Source organism: Pelodiscus sinensis, chromosome 4 (assembly GCF_052426305.1).
Source record: "Pelodiscus sinensis isolate ZL-2025 chromosome 4, ASM5242630v1, whole genome shotgun sequence".
Taxonomy (NCBI): Eukaryota; Metazoa; Chordata; order Testudines; family Trionychidae; genus Pelodiscus; species Pelodiscus sinensis.
The window spans coordinates 81398531-81417027 of NC_143055.1; the positions used below are offsets into that span (position 1 = coordinate 81398531).

An 18497-nucleotide genomic window follows, 5' to 3' on the forward strand; every position below is an offset into this window, starting at 1 on the left:
CAGGAGCTGCCAGCCTGGTCCCGGGAAGAGGCGGAGGGCTGGGTGGCAGCAGGTAGCTGGTTCGTGCCGTGCCAGGTGCAGAGTCTGCTGGCTGGGTGCTGGCAGGCTTGCATCTGGCACGGGCACCGTAGCCAGACCGTGCCCCTTTAAAGGCTCTGGGGCCGGGAGGGGGGGCAGACGACTTTCCCTGGTGGTGCCCAGAGTGGCCACCAGGGAAAGCTGGGGAGGGCTAGCCTCCCACTAGTTTGAATTAAGTGGCTACACAGCCCTTAATTCGAACTGCTTAATTCGAACTAGGTGTTAGTCCTTGAAGAATGAGGTTTACCTAGTTCGAATTAAGTTCGAACTAGCGGTTTGTATGTGTAGCGCCTATCAAAGTTAATTCGAACTAACGTCTGTTAGTTCGAATTAACTTTGTAGTGTAGACATACCTTATATAGTATTCATCAAAATCAATACACCTTGGTAAAGTAGGAGGAGAAGTGACTTTACATGCCTGCCTCCTAAGATGATAAATAAAGGAATCTTTGAGTTCAATTAAAATCCTTGGAGCCAGGTTTAAAACTACCGACAATGGTAATGTTAGTTACTCAATGAAGAGTAGGCCACTGTGGTCCAGATCTTCAGCTGATTTAAATTGGTTCAGCTCTACAAGTCACTGTAGTCAAAGGAGCTACTTCAGTTTACACCATCGGAAGACCTGACCCGGGGAGTAAAAATTTATGGTGTAACTTACACACCACAAAGATGGAAGCATGTGTAACCTACACACCTAGGCTACGTCTACACTGCAGGCTTCTTGCACAAGAAGCCTTTTGTGCAAGAGTTTTTGCACAGAAATGTCTTGAGCAAGAGCAGGTCCACACCTCAAAGTGCATCGCAAAAGTGATGAGTTTTTACGCAAGAGAGCGTCTACACTGCATGGACACTCTTGCACAAAAAAAGCTCTGATGGCCATTCACAGAATGGCCATCAGAGCACCTGTGCTTTTTCCCATAAGAGCTTCTTGCACAAAAGTGTCTGGAGCATCCACGCTTGCCTTTTTGTGCAATAGGAAGTGCAAAGGGGAGTTATGCCTCGTAGAAGGAGGTTTACCTGTACCTGCAAAAGCCCTCTGTTCTGCCATTTTATTGATAATTTACTTGCGCAAAAGTGCATTTGAGGTGTGGACGCGCTGCAGGTTTTTGTACAAAAACGGCCATTTTTGTGCAAAAACCTTGCACTGTAGACATAGCTCTAGTGTAGTTCATGTAAACTTAGACAACTTACAGTGAGAGATAAGAACAAGTGAGCTCTACAGCCTAAGCTGAGAACCAGCTGGCTTTTCACTCAAGTGGTGGCAGCTCTCACACTAAGCTCCAGAGGTCCCAGGCTCAAATCCACCCAGTGGCGGTTATACATGGATTTGTAATGGGAAAAGCAACTAAGAGGCGGGTGTAAAACTGCCCCCTTGCTTGGTTTCAAAATTCAAGCCACAACATCTAAGCACTGGCTATAAGCCTACTTTTAGAACCTTATTATGAGCCCTGCTGGCCTAAGTCTATCTACCCAGGCTCCTTCTTGTTCACTCAAAATGCTGGAGAGAAAGGATATTAGTTTGAAGGTTTGTTTGAACTTTCATTTGGACATATTTGTGTTACCCGAGATGGGGTTCAGATTTCATGTGATTGGCTGAAGGGCCAAACCAGCGATCACCTCAAGGGGGAAGACAAAGGCTGGGAACCCAGTGGGGTGGGATGCCAGAGAAAGGCCTATGCAACGCTGAAACTGGAAAAGAGTGGGTGCCCGTGAAGTGATAATGCACTATTACAAACACCTACGAGGTTCCTCCTCAGAATTTGTTCTTTTTCTTTCATCTACCATATTCCACTAAAAAACAACCACAAATTATCAGAACATTGCAAATGGTCAACTGTTTTTAATTTTCATTTCTTATAGCTTCAGAAGATTAAAAGCAGTCATCTGTGCTGAATACAATAAAGGCAGCCTCCCCAGCACAGTTCTAAAGCTCTAGAGTATCATTTTCTTTGATAATATAGCCTCATGAAATGCTTGTAATCTATAAATAATCCTGCCTTTTAAAAAAATCCTCTGTGGAAAAACAGCACTGGCCTGAGATGCAACACTTGAGACTATTTTTAAAATTTGCAATTAAAAAAATAATTTTACATTAAAATAATGCCATTATTATCATGGGCTTATTCCAAGTATTGTGTTGCTTAACAACTCTTTCAAACAGTTCTTCCACCTATTTCACAAGACAGGCTTTTTTAACATAGGAAAAACACTTTGATGTGTATTAATGGGATCCATGGAATTTTTCATCTTGAACTTAGTATTGGTCTTTGTATCTATTTTTTGCTTGGGTGAAGTTGTCAGCTGGAATCTTAAAACTGAAATGAGCGCATGAAACTGAAGCTCTGAATAATTTGAAAGGATATTGGGATGGACAATTCATATTTCAAATGTTGTTTGGATGGTATAGTTTGTATGAAAATAAATAGTTAGAATAAGCTATAGGACTGTCACACTGGCTTTAGAAACAATGAAAGGTTAGGATTGAGATGTGTGTCTTGTATAATAGTGTTTTCCCTCATATCCAGGGGTCATAGGAGGAAGTTCTTGATCTAGGCCTGTGTTATGTGAAACCATATGCTGCTGAAATCTTATAGCTCTGACCTTAAATATCAAGTCATAGTCTGAAACAAGAGTTGTAACAAGAGTTGTTGCTCTTAATTTAGGAAATATATGTGGCCTCAGACGTAGTTACCAATAACAGGTCTTTGCAACTGCAATTAAAAATAAAGAAAAAATACTATCAAAATATAAGGAAAGGGGAGAAAAAGATGTCTTCAAATTCTCCAAACACCATTCTTCCACTCTACAAAATGAAGAATAGGGAGAGTAAAAAATAGGCCGGAAATAAGAATTCTGTTATATAGCTATCAACTACAATCAAGACTTCTAACAGGTACTTTAATCTGCTGAAACTCCAGATCACTTCCTTTTATGTATTCCCCTTCAGGAACTCATGAGAAACACAAAGCTACTTAATTTTTCTGTAATCTGTCCACTTTGGTCACTATCTCTGCTAAATCAAAATATAGTCAAGGCTGCTCAGAATATATTGTATAAATTCTAGTATGGCTCCTGAGTAGAGATGTAATTGACTAGTCGACTATCTGATAAGCAAAAGCTTAGCGGATAGTCGACACACTAGCTAACTAGTCGCTTGCTACTTCTATCAAAAAGAGGCAGCCGGGGGGGGGGGAGGGGAGACAATTCCGGGGGGAGAGCTGTCTTAAAAGTAGGGATGTTACAATTAGATGATCCAACTAATCGAATAGTCGATAGAATTTCCATAGACTATTTGATTAGTCGATAAGGGCGCTTCCCCTTTGAAATGTAGGAAGAGTCTGCTGGGCTGTTGCTACATTTCAAAGGCGGAAGTGCCATGCGGCGTTCCAAAGACTGAAACGCCGCATGGAGTCTGGGGCCAGTTGGGGGATTCTCTAAGTCCCCTGCTGGCCCCAGGCTCCATGCAGCGCTTCCTCTTTGAAATGTACAAGAGACCCAGCGGGGACTCTTGTACATTTCAAATACGGAACACCACTGCTGCGCCCCTGCCTCCTCCCACAGAGCTGAGGGGAACTGGCTTTTAAACAGGCTCCCCCTAGCACCTCCTCCTCTTTCTGATAGAAGCAGCAAGGGGGTAAGTGACTAGTCAACTATCCGATAAGCATTTGCCTATCGGATAGTTGACTAGTCGATTAGTCGCTTACATTCCTACTTAAAAGCTGGTTCCCCCAAGTTCCATGGGATGGGGCAGGAGCGTGTTGGGAGTCTCTGAGTCTCCCACTGGCCCCAGGCTCCATGTGGCACTTACGCTTTGAAATGTACAAGAGCCCCAGCAGGGTCCAAATATTTGAATGGATTTTAGTGGAATTTTTAAAGAGCTGATTTATGTTATATATATAATTTTTTTTAAAGTATTTTTTGAAAATTTGAGGTCCTTTACTATGTTTATTGTGAGAGACTAAATATTTAAAACTTTCTTGGCTTACCTCTTCTACTAGCTGAAATTTTGAACTGTTTTTATTTTTAAAATGATTTTAGACTTTCAAAGAGGTTGGCGGGGTGTAAATTGCAAGTTATGAACAAATGACTCATTTAAGTTGCTTACATTTCTCAATTGCCATTCATTTTTATATTTAAGCTTTGACCAAGGTTGTTGTTGTTTTCTTTTCCCCAGCTGAGATCTCTTTTGGCCTGGGCTTTGATAACTTCTGTATTTTAGCAATGTTTAGTTCCATCTTTTCCTTCCATGTCTCAGCTATCTGATCTTAACTCAATTTTTATATTTAAACAATTTAAATGGGATTGTTCTTGTACCAGCTGCAACCATCACAATTCATTATTTACAGGCTCATTTTTTAGAAAGCCCCCATTTCCTTCAGAATGACTGTAAGGCCTTCCGTTTTGTGTGTGGTGACAAATCACACAGTGCAGGGGTGGTCAATAATCAGAGTGAGGAACAAAGAGAGTACATTGGCACTTAGGGTCAGCCATAATAATAATAAAGACGCATGGGTGAAAGTGGTGATTTAACAGCTCTTTTTATTCTTTGTGACTGGAAAAGGGCTGTTATATATATATATATATATATATATATATACACACACACACAGTGGCACACATCTGAACAAGTGCACATGACCTCAGTACTGGTGCACAAGACAAAGCCCGCTTATGGATGGAAAATCTTAGAAGGAACACTGCCTCCAACCTATTAAAAACAGCACTCAGATAACTAGAAGTTGAAGCCAATGATCTTATTTCTAAACAAGTTAATTTACCTCAAATACAAAATATACATACCCACCCTGGCACATTCATTTGGAATGTAAACCTCTGCATAAAACTCCTGCAGTGTGAAGACAGAGATCTTAGTTTCAAAAGGTCCTAGGACACAGCCCATGCCGACTACGTGACACACCTTCGGACTTTTTTGTTAGTGTTGCATTTCTTGTATATCATCATTTGACAGCCAACTTATTTTTATTAGATATTTTGTCTTAGGTTAGTTTGGCATCTCTTATGATCAGTAGTAGTGCTTTTTATTAAACAATCTGTTGAGAGGCATTCACTGCCCCAGTAAAGAATACAATTTTGTTTATTGCTATTCTCTTTCAGGTTTTGTTAGAAAATCCCGTCAAATGTGGAGGCCCATACCATGTACCTTTCCTCAGCATGTGTGCACGCTAAGGATGTTAAGAAGCAGATAAGTGACTAATGATGTAGTCAATACAATTTGTATCGACCACACCAGTGTTTCTCAACCTTTTTTTATAAAGTACCTCTTTTTCAAAAAAAAAAAAAAAATGGTAAGTACCCCCAGTACCTACAATTTTCAGACACACAACACTTTTTTTCTGCTATTGCAACACATTTGTATAAACAACTTAATGGTAGCCAGGTGGGCAATGACATTTTTGGGTATATAAAGTACAAAAATAATAAAGCGCTGTAAAACTTAAAACAAAAATTCAGTTTTCTCCAAGTTTCGGTTGTGTTGATATACCCCCCAAACTTCTCTCAAGTACCCCTAAGGGTACTCATACCACTGGTGGAGAAACACTGGACTACACAATTAGTCTATAAGGGGCCCCGTTGTGGTTCTGCAGTTTAAATGTTGTAGGAACCGGGTGCGCAGGCAGCCCAGCTCTTTTAAACTGCAGAGCTGGAGCGGAGGTAGATCTGGGACCTGGCACAAGCCAGCACTGCTCAGTCTGCTTTTAAGATGGCTCTCCCCAGCAATGACTTCTCCCCCCCCCCGACTTGCTGCCACTGATACAGAGGTAACAAGAGGTGGGGGAAGTAAACAGTTGAGTAGTGACTCGACTACCCAATAAGCCTAGGCTTCTTGGGTAGCTGACTACTCACTTACATCCCTTTTGCATGCATGCATACGTAGACTTGATTAGCAGATCATACAAGGCAACTATTTTAGCTAGTTATCCTGCTGTGGTCAGGAAAAAATGCCCCCCTGCTTTCTCTTACTATAAAAGATTGCATAATTGGTTAATTTTTTTTAACTTTAGAGGAAGGTGGCAAACAATATCAGTCACTGGAGTAAGCCTAATGATTTGGACCATGGTCTGATCTGCTCTGAAAAATCCTTGTACTTACTATCTGTAAACTGCAGAATATGAGGAGAGTCTTCCTTGTTATACCGGGAGAGAAAAACAGCTTTCAAAATACAGATGTGATTTTAGGAGGTATAGAAGCCTAAAAACATCCCTTGTGATAGTTGGCTTCCATACTCAATAATCATCTTCATTCCTTTTCCTTGAAGGACATTTGGTTTTCAATAGACATGGAATTCACTTTTCCAAAAACCACACCCTCCACTTCAAAATATAACAGAAGCTCTTGACTGTTTTTTATTCCACATGCTGAAATAAGATACTGCAGACAGCCTGTGAGCCATCCAACAAATACTTGGGCCTGAATACCCAATTCCCTGGTACGCTACAGTGAGATCTCCCAGCCCACAAAAGGGATAGGAACGTATGCTAAATATAGCTTACAAGAAAGCAAAATTTAGAGCGGTCAAACCCTCTAAACTGAAATTCAGGAAGATCCTCTTTCAAATAAGTGGGTGTGCATGGCTTAGATGATACACTAAGTAGGGCTTTTGTGCTACATGACATTCCAGTTTCCTCTCAGGCATCAGCTACATTTCAATATTAATAAGAAGTTCAGATTCACAGAAATCTATCCTTTGGGGTCTCCCCAATAGGGAAGCCTACATGGTTAGTACAGATCTACTGTCATGAAAGTCTTTATGCAACACTGGAGAGACACCCTGCTATTCCAAGGCAGGACATGATTTATAAACAGATTGTAAAGTGAATGTCCCAGACTAAGGCAGAGAGGAACAAATAATACGGAGGCCTTTACCGCAAAGCAATCTGCTGGGAAAGACAGTTATTCCCTGCTGGCCCTACAATTGATCAGCATCATATGTGTGAAAGAGGGCCAGTCAAAAAGATTTTTAAAAATGGGATTTTCTGGGAAGGGAAGTAAGAAGGTGTAGGGCATCTTGAAGCACAAACAGTGGGTCTTTTTTTCAAAACTATTATTTCAGTGGCAAGCAACTCATTTTTTGGCAGGGAGGGTTGTTTAGGTATGAAAGGGGAACCTTGCAACCTACTAAGTGGCCCTTTCCCTTTTTCAAGTATATATTCAAAAGGGGAGAAATCTGTTAAAATATAGTAGGGCGAGGCTTTAGCTAGTATGGTTTTAATATTTATAAGATTTGAACTTCTTAATTATTATTTGTGAAATCTTCCACTACACCACAATACTGGTCTTAAGAAAAGTACAGTAGCCAAAAACTTGTCATTTTTCCATCAGTAGAAACATAAACACCATATTCAGAAGTGCCTATTTTTATCTACCACTCTCTACAAAGCAGCAAATAACATCCAGAAGCACTTCTGAAGACAACAGTGAAAGAAATGAACATGTTATCAAAATATCATTCGATTGCATTACAGCCTCATCCCCCAATGAGTTTGCCAGGGATCCCTTGGAGTACTATTAATCTCCAAGGGGGCCCACACGAAAGAACAGGAGTCTGCCCCTATAGCATTAATTTCAAGATAAATAAAATACAATTTTAAAATGTAACTACTCATTAAACAACACTGATCTGCAATTCCAGTTAGGGGGTCTGAACGTGCCAGAACACTACTGTGGGGGGATGATACAAAGGCATCATGGACCTTCTTTCTTTCTTCCAAAAATGAATTCAGCTGCTGTGTCCATTACATCTTTGCTGCAAGATTTTCTTTTGCCTCATTATTTTCTGCTCATCAACCTCTGACAGAATAATGGGGATAATCTCAGAAACTAGTAGCCCCCCAAAATTCTAAATTGTACAAATAAGTAGAAATAAATACCTTAAGCATACCTCTTAAATTGGACTTTTTATAAGGAATATAAAGTCACAGAATTTAAGGTCAGAAGGGATCATCTAATCTGACTTCTTGTACATCACAGAGCACTAACACTAGGCAGTTCCAACACACTAAACCCAACTGAAATGAGTCCCAAGTATTACAATCCACTGGAGACTAGACTGGTATGCATCAAAGGCAGTGAACAGCAGGGATCGAGATGTTTGAGTGCCCATTGCCCATACTGTGGTGGGGAAATGATTAACTGAAAAATACCTATATAATCCCGGCAAGTGACTTGTACCTACACCACAGAGGAAAGAAAACACACCCTAAAATCACTGCTAATCTGACCTGGGAAGAATTCTCTCCTGATTCCACTTGTGATGATCAGTCAGATCCTGAGCATAAGAGCAAAAACTAGCTAGCTAGCTATCAGAGGGAGAAAAATGTTCAGTATAATCTCAGAGCTCTGGCCCACACTACTAAACGTCCCTTCTCCAATTGTGGCCAGTTCTGATGCTTCAGAGGAAGGAAATAATTTAAAAACTCCTCTTAGAATGTTTTGGTGTGGAAGAGAAATCCTTCGTGAACCTGCCAGTGACTGGCTGAAACCCTGAAGCTTTAGGAACATAAGACATACAGTCTAAGTAAGCCCCAGGGCTGTTGATCCCTGCTCCTAACCAACACAACCAACCAACCCTATCATACAACTGCACTCATAAATTTGTCCAACTCTCTTAAAACTAATTAATATCCTTCTCACCTCACTAACTCACTTTTTAATTATTTACATTAAAAAAAAGCAGAACTATGGAACAAAAATAATATTTATCTTTGCTGAATAAATTGCCCTCCACACCATTCTAAGCATTTTGCAGTCACAACCTCCTTGCGTTTTACATCTTGAGGTTTGGCAAGATGAGAAACATAAAGATTGTAAAATACTAGCTGGTGTCTGTGTGCACCACTGTCCTCTACTGGATGAAATCAGACCTGCTCCAATGTTTGTGATTGATTATCTTTTCCTAGCAGTTAGCCTACTAAAATGACACAAACAACAGTTAATGACTATTCCCATTTAAACTCCACAGGCCTGTAACCTAGGACAAAGTTGTTAATTTTATTCTCCATCCCTTATAGCTGTATTAATAGCAACTGCGATGTTTACATAGTTTGTGACAATGAATGGTTATTACTATTCAATCCTTTGTATTACAGTAACTCGAGTCCCTACTAACATTATGGCCTTTTGGTCGTAAGTGCTCTGCATACACGTAGTAAAACACTCTCTATCCTAAAGAATTTATAATATAAACAAGATGGACACAGGGTGAGAGTGACTGGCATTCTAGCAATCTCAGGGCCATACCATGCAGGTTTCTGTATTTGCCTGTGTAGAGCCAAAGATTAGCCAAACAGAGCAGCTTGCATCATCAATGCTTAAATAAAAAATCAGCACCTAACTATAAAATCTATTCTAGCAACCTCCAGGATTGTTATTTTACATAGCATGAGCCTGCATACTGCAAGCACTGTAGCATCAAGTATCAAGGCTTATGAAACCTCTTTGGTGTTACAGCAAGATGTTTTGATGAAATGCATTAATGTCTTTTGTCACCATATGAAACTGTCCTTTGGGATGAGTTAACTGGAAAGCCTATGGGCCTGGAGGTATTTGATTATAAAACAAGAGTTTCTTTAGATTGGCCCTTGCCCAGAGATGATAACAATCCAAAGTGGCTGAGTATGGGTGGAGCATGGGAGCAGGCAGATTTGCAGCTGATCAGTGACATAAGGCCAGATGGAGAGAGATGAGGAGAATTTATGATGCACAACTTTTTCAAACTGGACTCCATGTATTTCGTATTTACAAAAGGTTAACGAGGAGCAGGAACTGGGTGCAAACCCTGGAGCCCAACTTTCCCATCTCTGAAATAAGCCCCAAATCCCCGGCTCCTGAGCTGCGGGGCTCTGGATGGAGATGAGATTTCCGGGAGCCGGGCCCGGCCCTGCGGTGCTGGCTACCTGTGCATCAGGTGACGCTTCTTCCCCCAACACAGCACGTGCCGTCACCGCCACCCGCGGGAGCGTCAGGCTCCAGGGAGGGCGCCGGGCGCTGGAACAAGATCAATCGACTTCGCTTGGCCTGGCGGGGGTTGTAGTTTCGCTGCCCCACTCCGCTTCGCCGTCTCTCCCCACGAAACTACGTTTCCCAGAAGGCGCCGCGGCCGCAGCTGGGTCAGCTGATCCATCACCAGCCTAGAGCAAGATGGCGGCCTCCATGTTGTGCCGCTACCGAGGCTCGCTTCTGGCTCGGCACGGCAGAGCCGGGGGTGTCGCCGGCTTGCACGCAGGACCGAGCCGGAGAAGGGCGCAGGCCGCAGGGCCCATCGCTTCCGGCCAAAGAGCGGGGAATAGTCCTGCGGGAGAGCTGGGGTAAGGCTCGGGCATGGGAACTTCAGCTGGACTGGGGTAGAGCCAGCTCAGCGCTGCGTATCCAACACTCCCTTCTGAAACTTCCCCAGTTTTCCCGACTCCATCCTGTATTCCACAATAGCATGCCCTTATTTGGATTCTCCTCTCACTGTTTTATATGCCTAAATAATCAGTTCCTCAACTACTTCCAGTGTCATCTCTCTTTATATATGGAACTGTCATGAAGGCAGGGGACTAGACTCAATGACCTCTGGAGGTCCCTTCCAGTTCTAGTGTTCTATGATTCTATTCTATCCCTTTTCCTCCAGCTTCATAACTTCATCACCCACGTTTCCCCTCCCTTTCTCAGTTTCTCACCAGTTCCTGTAAATCAGATAGCTTTAATAACATTTTTCTAATGTTTCAAATAAAGTTTACAAAATACAAGTTAAAAAAGGAAATCACTATTCATCTGGGGTAAAGCTTGGGTTAAGAGGAGTTGCAAGTGTCAGTTTACTCAGTTAATTGGATAAATAGGTTACATAACCAGCATTGTCCCAGATTAAGGTGGGTGAGTGTTTGAAATGTCAATGAATAAGTGTCGTCAGTGATGCCACCCATAAAGGGTTTCGAGTCACAGTTTGTGGCAGTTGAGCGCATAGGCACATAAATGGAGTGAATCCCTTGGTCTATCAGTGGCTTGTGGGTCATCATCTTATTCCTGTTGCTGAAATAACTGGTTTTTAAGAACTTTCTGAATCAAAGGAGATTTAGAAGTTCATTAGCTGCAAGGATTTGAATGTGTACTTTTCCTCCACTAGTTTAACATAATATAACATAGACTTCAGCTGCAGTTGCATGCTACAGTGATTGGTTTTAGACAAATCTAATATAAATAAAGCACTGTACGGAATTGCAGGGACTTTCAGTTAGGGCAATTTCAGCTCTGATGCAATCTGATATTTATGTAGAGACATTTGCACCTCAGTAGACCCAAGGCTGTGACTATGTGCATCTGAATGCAAGACAAGGACCTTTACATACAAAACTTTGAAAAAGGATACTCATATTAGAAAGGAGAATTTTAAGGGGATATTTTCAGGTGAAATTATGCCCAAAATTTAGGTATAAACAAGCTTTTCCCCAAACCTTTGTGATAGAAATATTTTCATGAAATATTTGAAAATTGCAGTGAAAATCATTTTAAGCCATCATTCTTCTTTGGAGTACTGCAGTATTGTATGTGAAATTGACTAGGAACAGGCTATAGATGCAAATTAAACAGATTGTTTTTTCACCATCTACTCTGAACTGAGATCAGAGGTCAAAATGAGAGGTGACAAGGTAGTCTAAATTTCCACTTATTTATAACATAAAATGAGATACCAATCACAGTAGATTGTACAGGTACTTGTAATTTGGTTACTCTACTTACTGGTATGTGCATATTAAGCAGTGAAGTAATGTCATGTTGATATTAAAATTGACATAATTGATTCAAAATTAAGATTGGGTTCACATGAATGCAAACTATTCGTATCCATCACAGCTATTGTTTCTGGTCTTCTGTAGATCAAGGCAAATACTGTATCATGGGTTTGCAACATAATAGCTAGATATATACTTGCTTTTTTAAATGAAACCTGAGAACAAGGTTCCCGCTTCCTTTTTCCACCCATGAGCAAAATAAATTTTGTGTGCACCAAGGCATGTGTAGATGTGCACCACCCATAGAAGCACATGCTGCTGACTGTGGATAGCTGTGGACACGCTGCTAATCAGCTGGACAGTATATGTATCTCTTCTGTGTGGCCACCCAGGTGCTCAGTGTACCAGGAACACTTTCTGAGAACCTGAAGCATAAGATGCAGCCACCATAAAAAAAGTAATTGACTGCCAAATCCCACCACAAGCCAGTCTGATGTGCTTCTTTGTTGAGAAAAATGCAGGAAAAAAACCAGCAGAAATAATGAAAGCAAAATGAGGTGTCCCAGTCTTGTAAATACTTGCACATATGCTTAATTTTACTGCCATGAGTCCTCCTGTTAATTTAATTCCCATGGGTTTCACTGAAATCAGTGGGACTTATCTGGATAGTAAAGCTAAGACATGTCTAAAAGTTGGGGGATTTAGAGCCTTAGATATTAATTCTGTCTGCTTTCTGAAACATAGCTAATGAGCCTTGTTTTTTTTTATTTAGTTAGTTATTTTTACAAATATGATTTTTGTAGTCTCACTCAACACATGGGCTACATCTAGACTGGCATGATTTTCCGGAAATGCTTTTAACGGAAAAGTTTTCCGTTAAAAGCATTTTCGGAAAAGAGCGTCTAGATTGGCATGGACGCTTTTCCGCAAAAGCACTTTTTGCGGAAAAGCGTCCGTAGCTAATCTAGACACGCTTTTGCGCAAAAAAGCCCCGATCACCATTTTCGCGATCGGGGCTTTTTTGCACAAAACAAATCTCAGCTGTCTACACTGGCCCTTTTGCGCAAAAGTTTTGCACAAAGGGACTTTTGCCCAAATGGGAGCAGCATAGTATTTCCGCAAAAAGCACTGATTTCTTACAGTTCTTATGTTACAGTAGGAAGTCAGTGCTTTTGCAGAAATTCAAGCGGCCAGAGTAGACAGCTGGCAAGTTTTTCTGGAAAAACAGCTGATTTTCTGGAAAAACTGGCCAGTCTAGACACAGCCATGGAGAAAAACTATTTGTTGTAAAATATTTTATTTCAATGCCTGAAAATTAACCTTAAGTGACAGTATTCCCATTCCCTTAATCAGTTTTTGGCAGTGATATCATCAATGGTTGCAGGAGCAAGACAGAACCCCGAACTCAACTCTTGACAGCTCAAGCTTATTCAGTTCACTTTTGGAAAAAAATATGCTGCATTTGATGTATTTGTTTAATGTTTTTCCATAACCCACTTATTGACTATATCTATCTTGGTACTTAATATTGCTTTACTATCTTGCCATAAAAACCTGACTTCACCAGTGAAATATTATATTAATGTCACTTCATTCGTGCAAGGCCAGATAATTACTTACAGAAACTGTCAAGCAATTCACAGTGTGAAGGTGACCCCCATCTCTTGCCTATATAAAGGTTATGGATGTGAGAATTGCAATTACTTTTCAGATGATATGGAGAAGCTTATTCTTGTGGAGTATGCTCAGAGAGCAGTGGCTCTCTAGTGAAAATGATGATTTCTTTATTATTGGACTACTACTGTTTATGCTAATACAACTTGCAAGTGACTAGCTGATAATGTATACATAATTGATATGCCACCTGTCAGTTGGAGATTTATCAAAGTACATGAAATGCAACTGATATTTATAATTTCTGTTGGTACAAAATGGGGGTTGATCAAGCAAGCTGTTACTCATGTTGGTTTACTTTGCTGATTTAGACCTTTTATTTTTCCTACGTATTTTCTACCTGTATATAATGAAAAAGTTTTCCCCATATTTCAGCATAGTGCTACAATTTGGTACAGGTATTGTGAGGTTGGTTTTGTTTTGTAGTGTTTGCAAGTTTATGGATATTAATAGAGGATATACTAATCATGTTTCCTTTTTCCTGCTCTTTTCAGTGTTGCTCCATGGGTAGCAGTGGTGGGTCTGGAAATTCATGCACAGATCAGTTCCAGCTCAAAGCTTTTCTCTGGCTCCCAAGTCCATTTTGCAGCACCACCTAATTCTTTGGTTTCTTTCTTTGATGCTTCTCTACCAGGAACTTTACCAGTAAGTTGCATTTCTTTTTAATTTGTCTCATTACAGAGTGTTAACATGTTTGTGGAGCACACTTTGAAGCACAATTCTTCTCTTGTTTTTCATGAGTCTGTTTTCTAGTGCTGGTTCCCCTCCCCCCCCCCCCAAACTTTGGTTCATTATTTCATTTCTGTGTACTTATTCTATAACTTGACCACCATGGACATCTGACAATTCCTACTAAGAAAAAAACTCAGAAATCTCTTGCAGAGATTTAATAGCAATTTCCTTTTGCAGTCAGAGTTCATGTATTTGCATGGCAATATTACTTCCGTTAATGTTACTGTATTTGGTGATATGAAGTACTGGAAGTTCATTAAATGTGAGAACATGTATAAAATACTAGGAGTAAGGTTAAGATTTTGTCATGGTTATTTTCAGTAAAAATTACAGACATGTCATGGGTAGTAAACAAAAATTCACAGAAGCTAAAATACTTTTAAGAAATAAAGTTACTAAAAATAATTGAATGGGGCCTTGCAGGGGATGAGTGAAGCCTGAGCTCCACAGTGAGGGATGAGAGTTTGAGATCTGCTGTGGGAGGGTCCAACACCTGCTGCTCAGGGATCCAGGACCCCTGCCATTTGTGATATCTCAGAGCACCTGGGTCCCCACCATCCCAGAGCACAGGGCTGAAGTTGAAGTGGAAAATGTAACAGGAGTATCTGTAAGCATGATTTTCATGTAAAAATGCTATCCTTACCTATAACTTGAGTGATGAGAGGATAAAAGATAGAAAGGGAAATAAGAGCAACCCAGGGAATTACATACTAGCCAGCTTAACTTCTGTATGAGGAAAAATAATGGAGAAAATAATTAAGGAATCTATTTGCAAACATCTAAAAGATAACAAGTTGATAAGTAACAGTGTGGGCTTGTCACGCCAGGATAATGAGCCTTGTGGATGATGGGAGGAGATATGGGTGGTGGTGGTAGATGTGGTATATCTAGATTTTAGTAAAGCTTTTTGTACAGTCTCACATGACCTTCTTATTAACAAACTAGAGAAAGACAACCTAGATGGAGCTACTATGAGGTGGGTGCATAACTAGTTGGATAACCATTCCCAGAAAGTGGTTATGAATGGTTCACAGTCATGCTGGAAGTGCATAACAAGGGTTCCACAGGGATCAGTTCTGGGACCAGTTCTGTTCAATATGTTCATCACTGATTTAGATAATAGCACAGAGAGTATGCTTAATAAGTTTGTGGAAGATACTAACCTGGGAGGGCTTGCAAATAGGGATGTGAATTTTTACTCAGTTAAGAACAGAAAAGAACAGTAAAAATTACTGAAGGTCTAGAAAACATGACCTATGAAGGAAGATTAACATATTGGATTGGTCTGAAAAAGAGGAAACTGAGATTGGATGTAGCAGTTTTCAAGTTGTTAAGGATGGGGGGATGAAAAATTGTTCTCCTTAACCTCTGATGATAGGACAAGAAGCAATGGATTTTAATTGTAAGTAAGGGAAGTTTAGGTGGTACATTATGAAAAACTTCTAAACAGGGTGGTTAAATACTGGAATAAATTGTGTCCGCCTAGGGAAGTTGTGTGATCTCCATCATTGGAGAGTAAGATCGGGTTAAACAAACACCTGTTAGGGATGGTCTAGATCAGGCATCTCAAACTCAGTTAACCTTAGGGCCACTGCCAGTCCTTTAAATCCTCCTAGTGGGCCAATGGGCAACCCCCTTCTGGCAGGACTCAGGAGCTGCTCCAGACTGGCTGGTGATTTAAAACTCTCTGCTGACACCACTGGCAGCACAGTAGGGTTAGAGCAGCTTCCAGCGGCTAACTCCATGCTAATGACAGCATGTCCCTGTGGCCCAGGGAAGGTCTGTACAGAGCGGTGAAACAGAGCAACTGGGCTGGCCCGGGAGTGGAGCAGAGGCTACTGCATCACTCCATTTCCCCTTAGCTCTTGCTATTTCAGTGTGTGCGAGGGGGCCAACTCCTGCTGCTGCCCCCAGTAATCCCCGAGGCCATGTCCCTCAGCGGAGGGGGCTGGAGGGAAGGTATGCAATATTGGGGCGGGGAGAAGGCAGAGCAGGGGTGTGAAGAAGTGGGGTAGGGGGTTGGATTAGGGGCTGGGTACAGGCATACTCTCCCGGGCTGCTGGGACTCACATGGCAACAGTTGCATGTAGGCCGGATTGTGGAACTGCTCAGGTCATGAGTTTGAGACCTCTGGTTTGGCTGGTGTTTGGTTCTGCCATGAGTGCAGGGGACTGGATTCAATGACATCTTGAAGTCCCTTAGAGTTCTATGATTGTATGAGCATCTTAGAATTCTAGTTAGCCATTTGACATTACTTTGCCATATGTGTATTCATGTAGCTGCCATTTCTTATTTGGAATGTCTCAGTCTTATGTGGTGGTCTAAGCAAAAACCACGCTTTGGAAAAGCGTGAACCATACTTATTATTTGTCTGTTTGTAATACCCTGAAGATAATGAGACTTTCCAGACAGGTTAAAAAAAAGGGGGTTAACAAGGAGTTGCCTTGAGAATTTATTCAAAGAAGGGGTAAGGTGGTTATCAGTCTCTTCGACATGCTGGTGTTTTGGGGAAATAACTTCCTCCCACATTTTATTTATTCTGTCACCTCCCTCTTACGTCCCCCTTCCAATTCATCTTTGGTTTATTCTCTCAAGTCACATTTTAACACCTTTTAATATGGTTGTCTTTTGAGGTGGGCATGATGGTGCTATAAATACTTGCTCATTGTAAAGCTCCCTGGGATCCTTTTTGGTGTCAGGTACTAGGTACAAACTTGGTTTGCAGACAAAATAACCACTGAACAAGATTATTGTTGTACCATAACAAATATGCTCTTTAGAAAGGAATGACATTGGTGCCAAATTATTTAAAGTAAAAGTGCCTCCCCTAATGTATTCATTGGATGTAAACACTGAATTCTTATTGAAACCTTCTACGTTTGTTTACAGTGCTATTTGAAGCTTTTATTTTCTTCACTGAAAAATAGCTTAGGTAGGATTCTGAAATTGTGAATAAACCTAGAAGAAGATGGTTGGGATCTTAAGGGAATTCAGGCAGTGAGGGGAGTAACTTGTGAGGCTTGGGAAGAGAAATTATGGTGACAAGTCACAGTTTGTGAAAGTATTAGATGGTTGAAGAAATGGTGTTCTGGTAGCTCCTGATAGTTTGTACTAGGATCTGAGTTCAATGCCAAATCAAGGCTCTTTCATATATGAAAGCACAAAATCTGGACCTATATTAGAGATGGTGAAAATCTTGTAAGATTGTCAGTTCTCAAGAGATTGGCGCTATCTTGGGAGCACATTGTATGACAGTGGCTTCTTTGAGGAGTTTTTGGCTCCACCTGAACTGCAGAATAAGCCCCTTCCAGTTTTGGATGCAGCCTATAACCAAAATCAGAATGGCAGATTCAGATCTCAACACCTCCTTACCCACTGAAACTGAAAGTGGGATTTGAATTCAATAAATTTGTTTTGGCTCATCTAGTTAACATTTTGTTAATGATGTGGGGGAAATCATACTTAAATCATATCTTTAATCAAAATGGAAGTTTTCCCAGGAAAGAGTAAATAAAAATTTGAGCAGGTTAAACATGGAAGTTGGTAGAGTGTTTCCCCTTTCATATATTTCTTGTCTTTCTTTCTCTTGTTTTTTAATTAATTTCTGTGCTTCATAGGGGGAATGGTGGTTGCCTTCGTGATTGTTCCCTGGTGGAAAATCATAGGCCCTAGCAGATGCAGGCTTTTGCAGAGAAGATAACTGCACCTGATTAGTAGGCAGCATGATAGTTAGTTAATTAAAAATTAGCGATCCTGCACTTGTTCACGTCCACCAACTGCTTTTATCTGTACAAGGAAAAAAAATCTCATTCCCAGTGTGGTGAGAGCAGAGTTGAAAGTGAATATTTAAAAGTTCTTGTACTTGTATGTAAGAATGTGATATGGAATCCTTTCTTTAGTATCAACCTTGTTTTTCTGTAGTACTTGCTGCTTTAGCCAAGGCTGATATTTGCTTTTACAGTATAAATGGAAACTTATTTATTTAAGCAGGGAATTTTAGAATTTGTATTAGTAATGTGTGGAGAAATGTAGTAGATAATATTTTTGGAAATGTTTTAAATATAATTTGGCCTCCAGTATTTTAGACCAAAATATTTTGCCAGTGTTACAGTTGTTGCATTTTGCATCTTTAGACTCTATATGAATAATAGTTTCTTTGAACTTTTTGTTTTGCAAAGAAGCTGACAAAGAAAAGCAATGTTTTAGTAGCACTGAGCATAATATTTGTACTTTGTAATAGAGAATAACTACAGTAATAGATGTTCTAAATGTCACAGGAAT

General features: G+C 40.6%; 1 protein-coding gene and 1 long non-coding RNA gene across 3 annotated transcripts in view; one reads left to right on the plus strand and one right to left on the minus strand.

Moving 5' to 3' along the window:
- LOC142829600 (uncharacterized) overlaps positions 1 to 6528 on the minus strand; it is a 63844-nt gene extending 57316 nt beyond the window's left edge. Inside the window, exon 1 of one of the 2 annotated variants that reach the window (XR_012904158.2) lies at positions 6190 to 6525. This is a non-coding gene — a long non-coding RNA (uncharacterized LOC142829600). Of the gene's footprint in view, positions 1 to 6189 lie in introns of both variants that reach the window. The other variant, XR_012904159.2, reaches the window with a different exon arrangement.
- A 3666-nt stretch (positions 6529 to 10194) lies between these two features.
- The window catches only part of GATB (glutamyl-tRNA amidotransferase subunit B), an 83416-nt gene continuing 75113 nt past the window's right edge, over positions 10195 to 18497 (plus strand). Inside the window, exons 1-2 of the mRNA XM_006111591.5 lie at positions 10195 to 10403; positions 13979 to 14129. Of these exons, the coding sequence (XP_006111653.3) occupies positions 10237 to 10403; positions 13979 to 14129 (318 nt within the window). The 5' untranslated portion in view covers positions 10195 to 10236. The remainder of the gene's footprint in view (positions 10404 to 13978; positions 14130 to 18497) is intronic.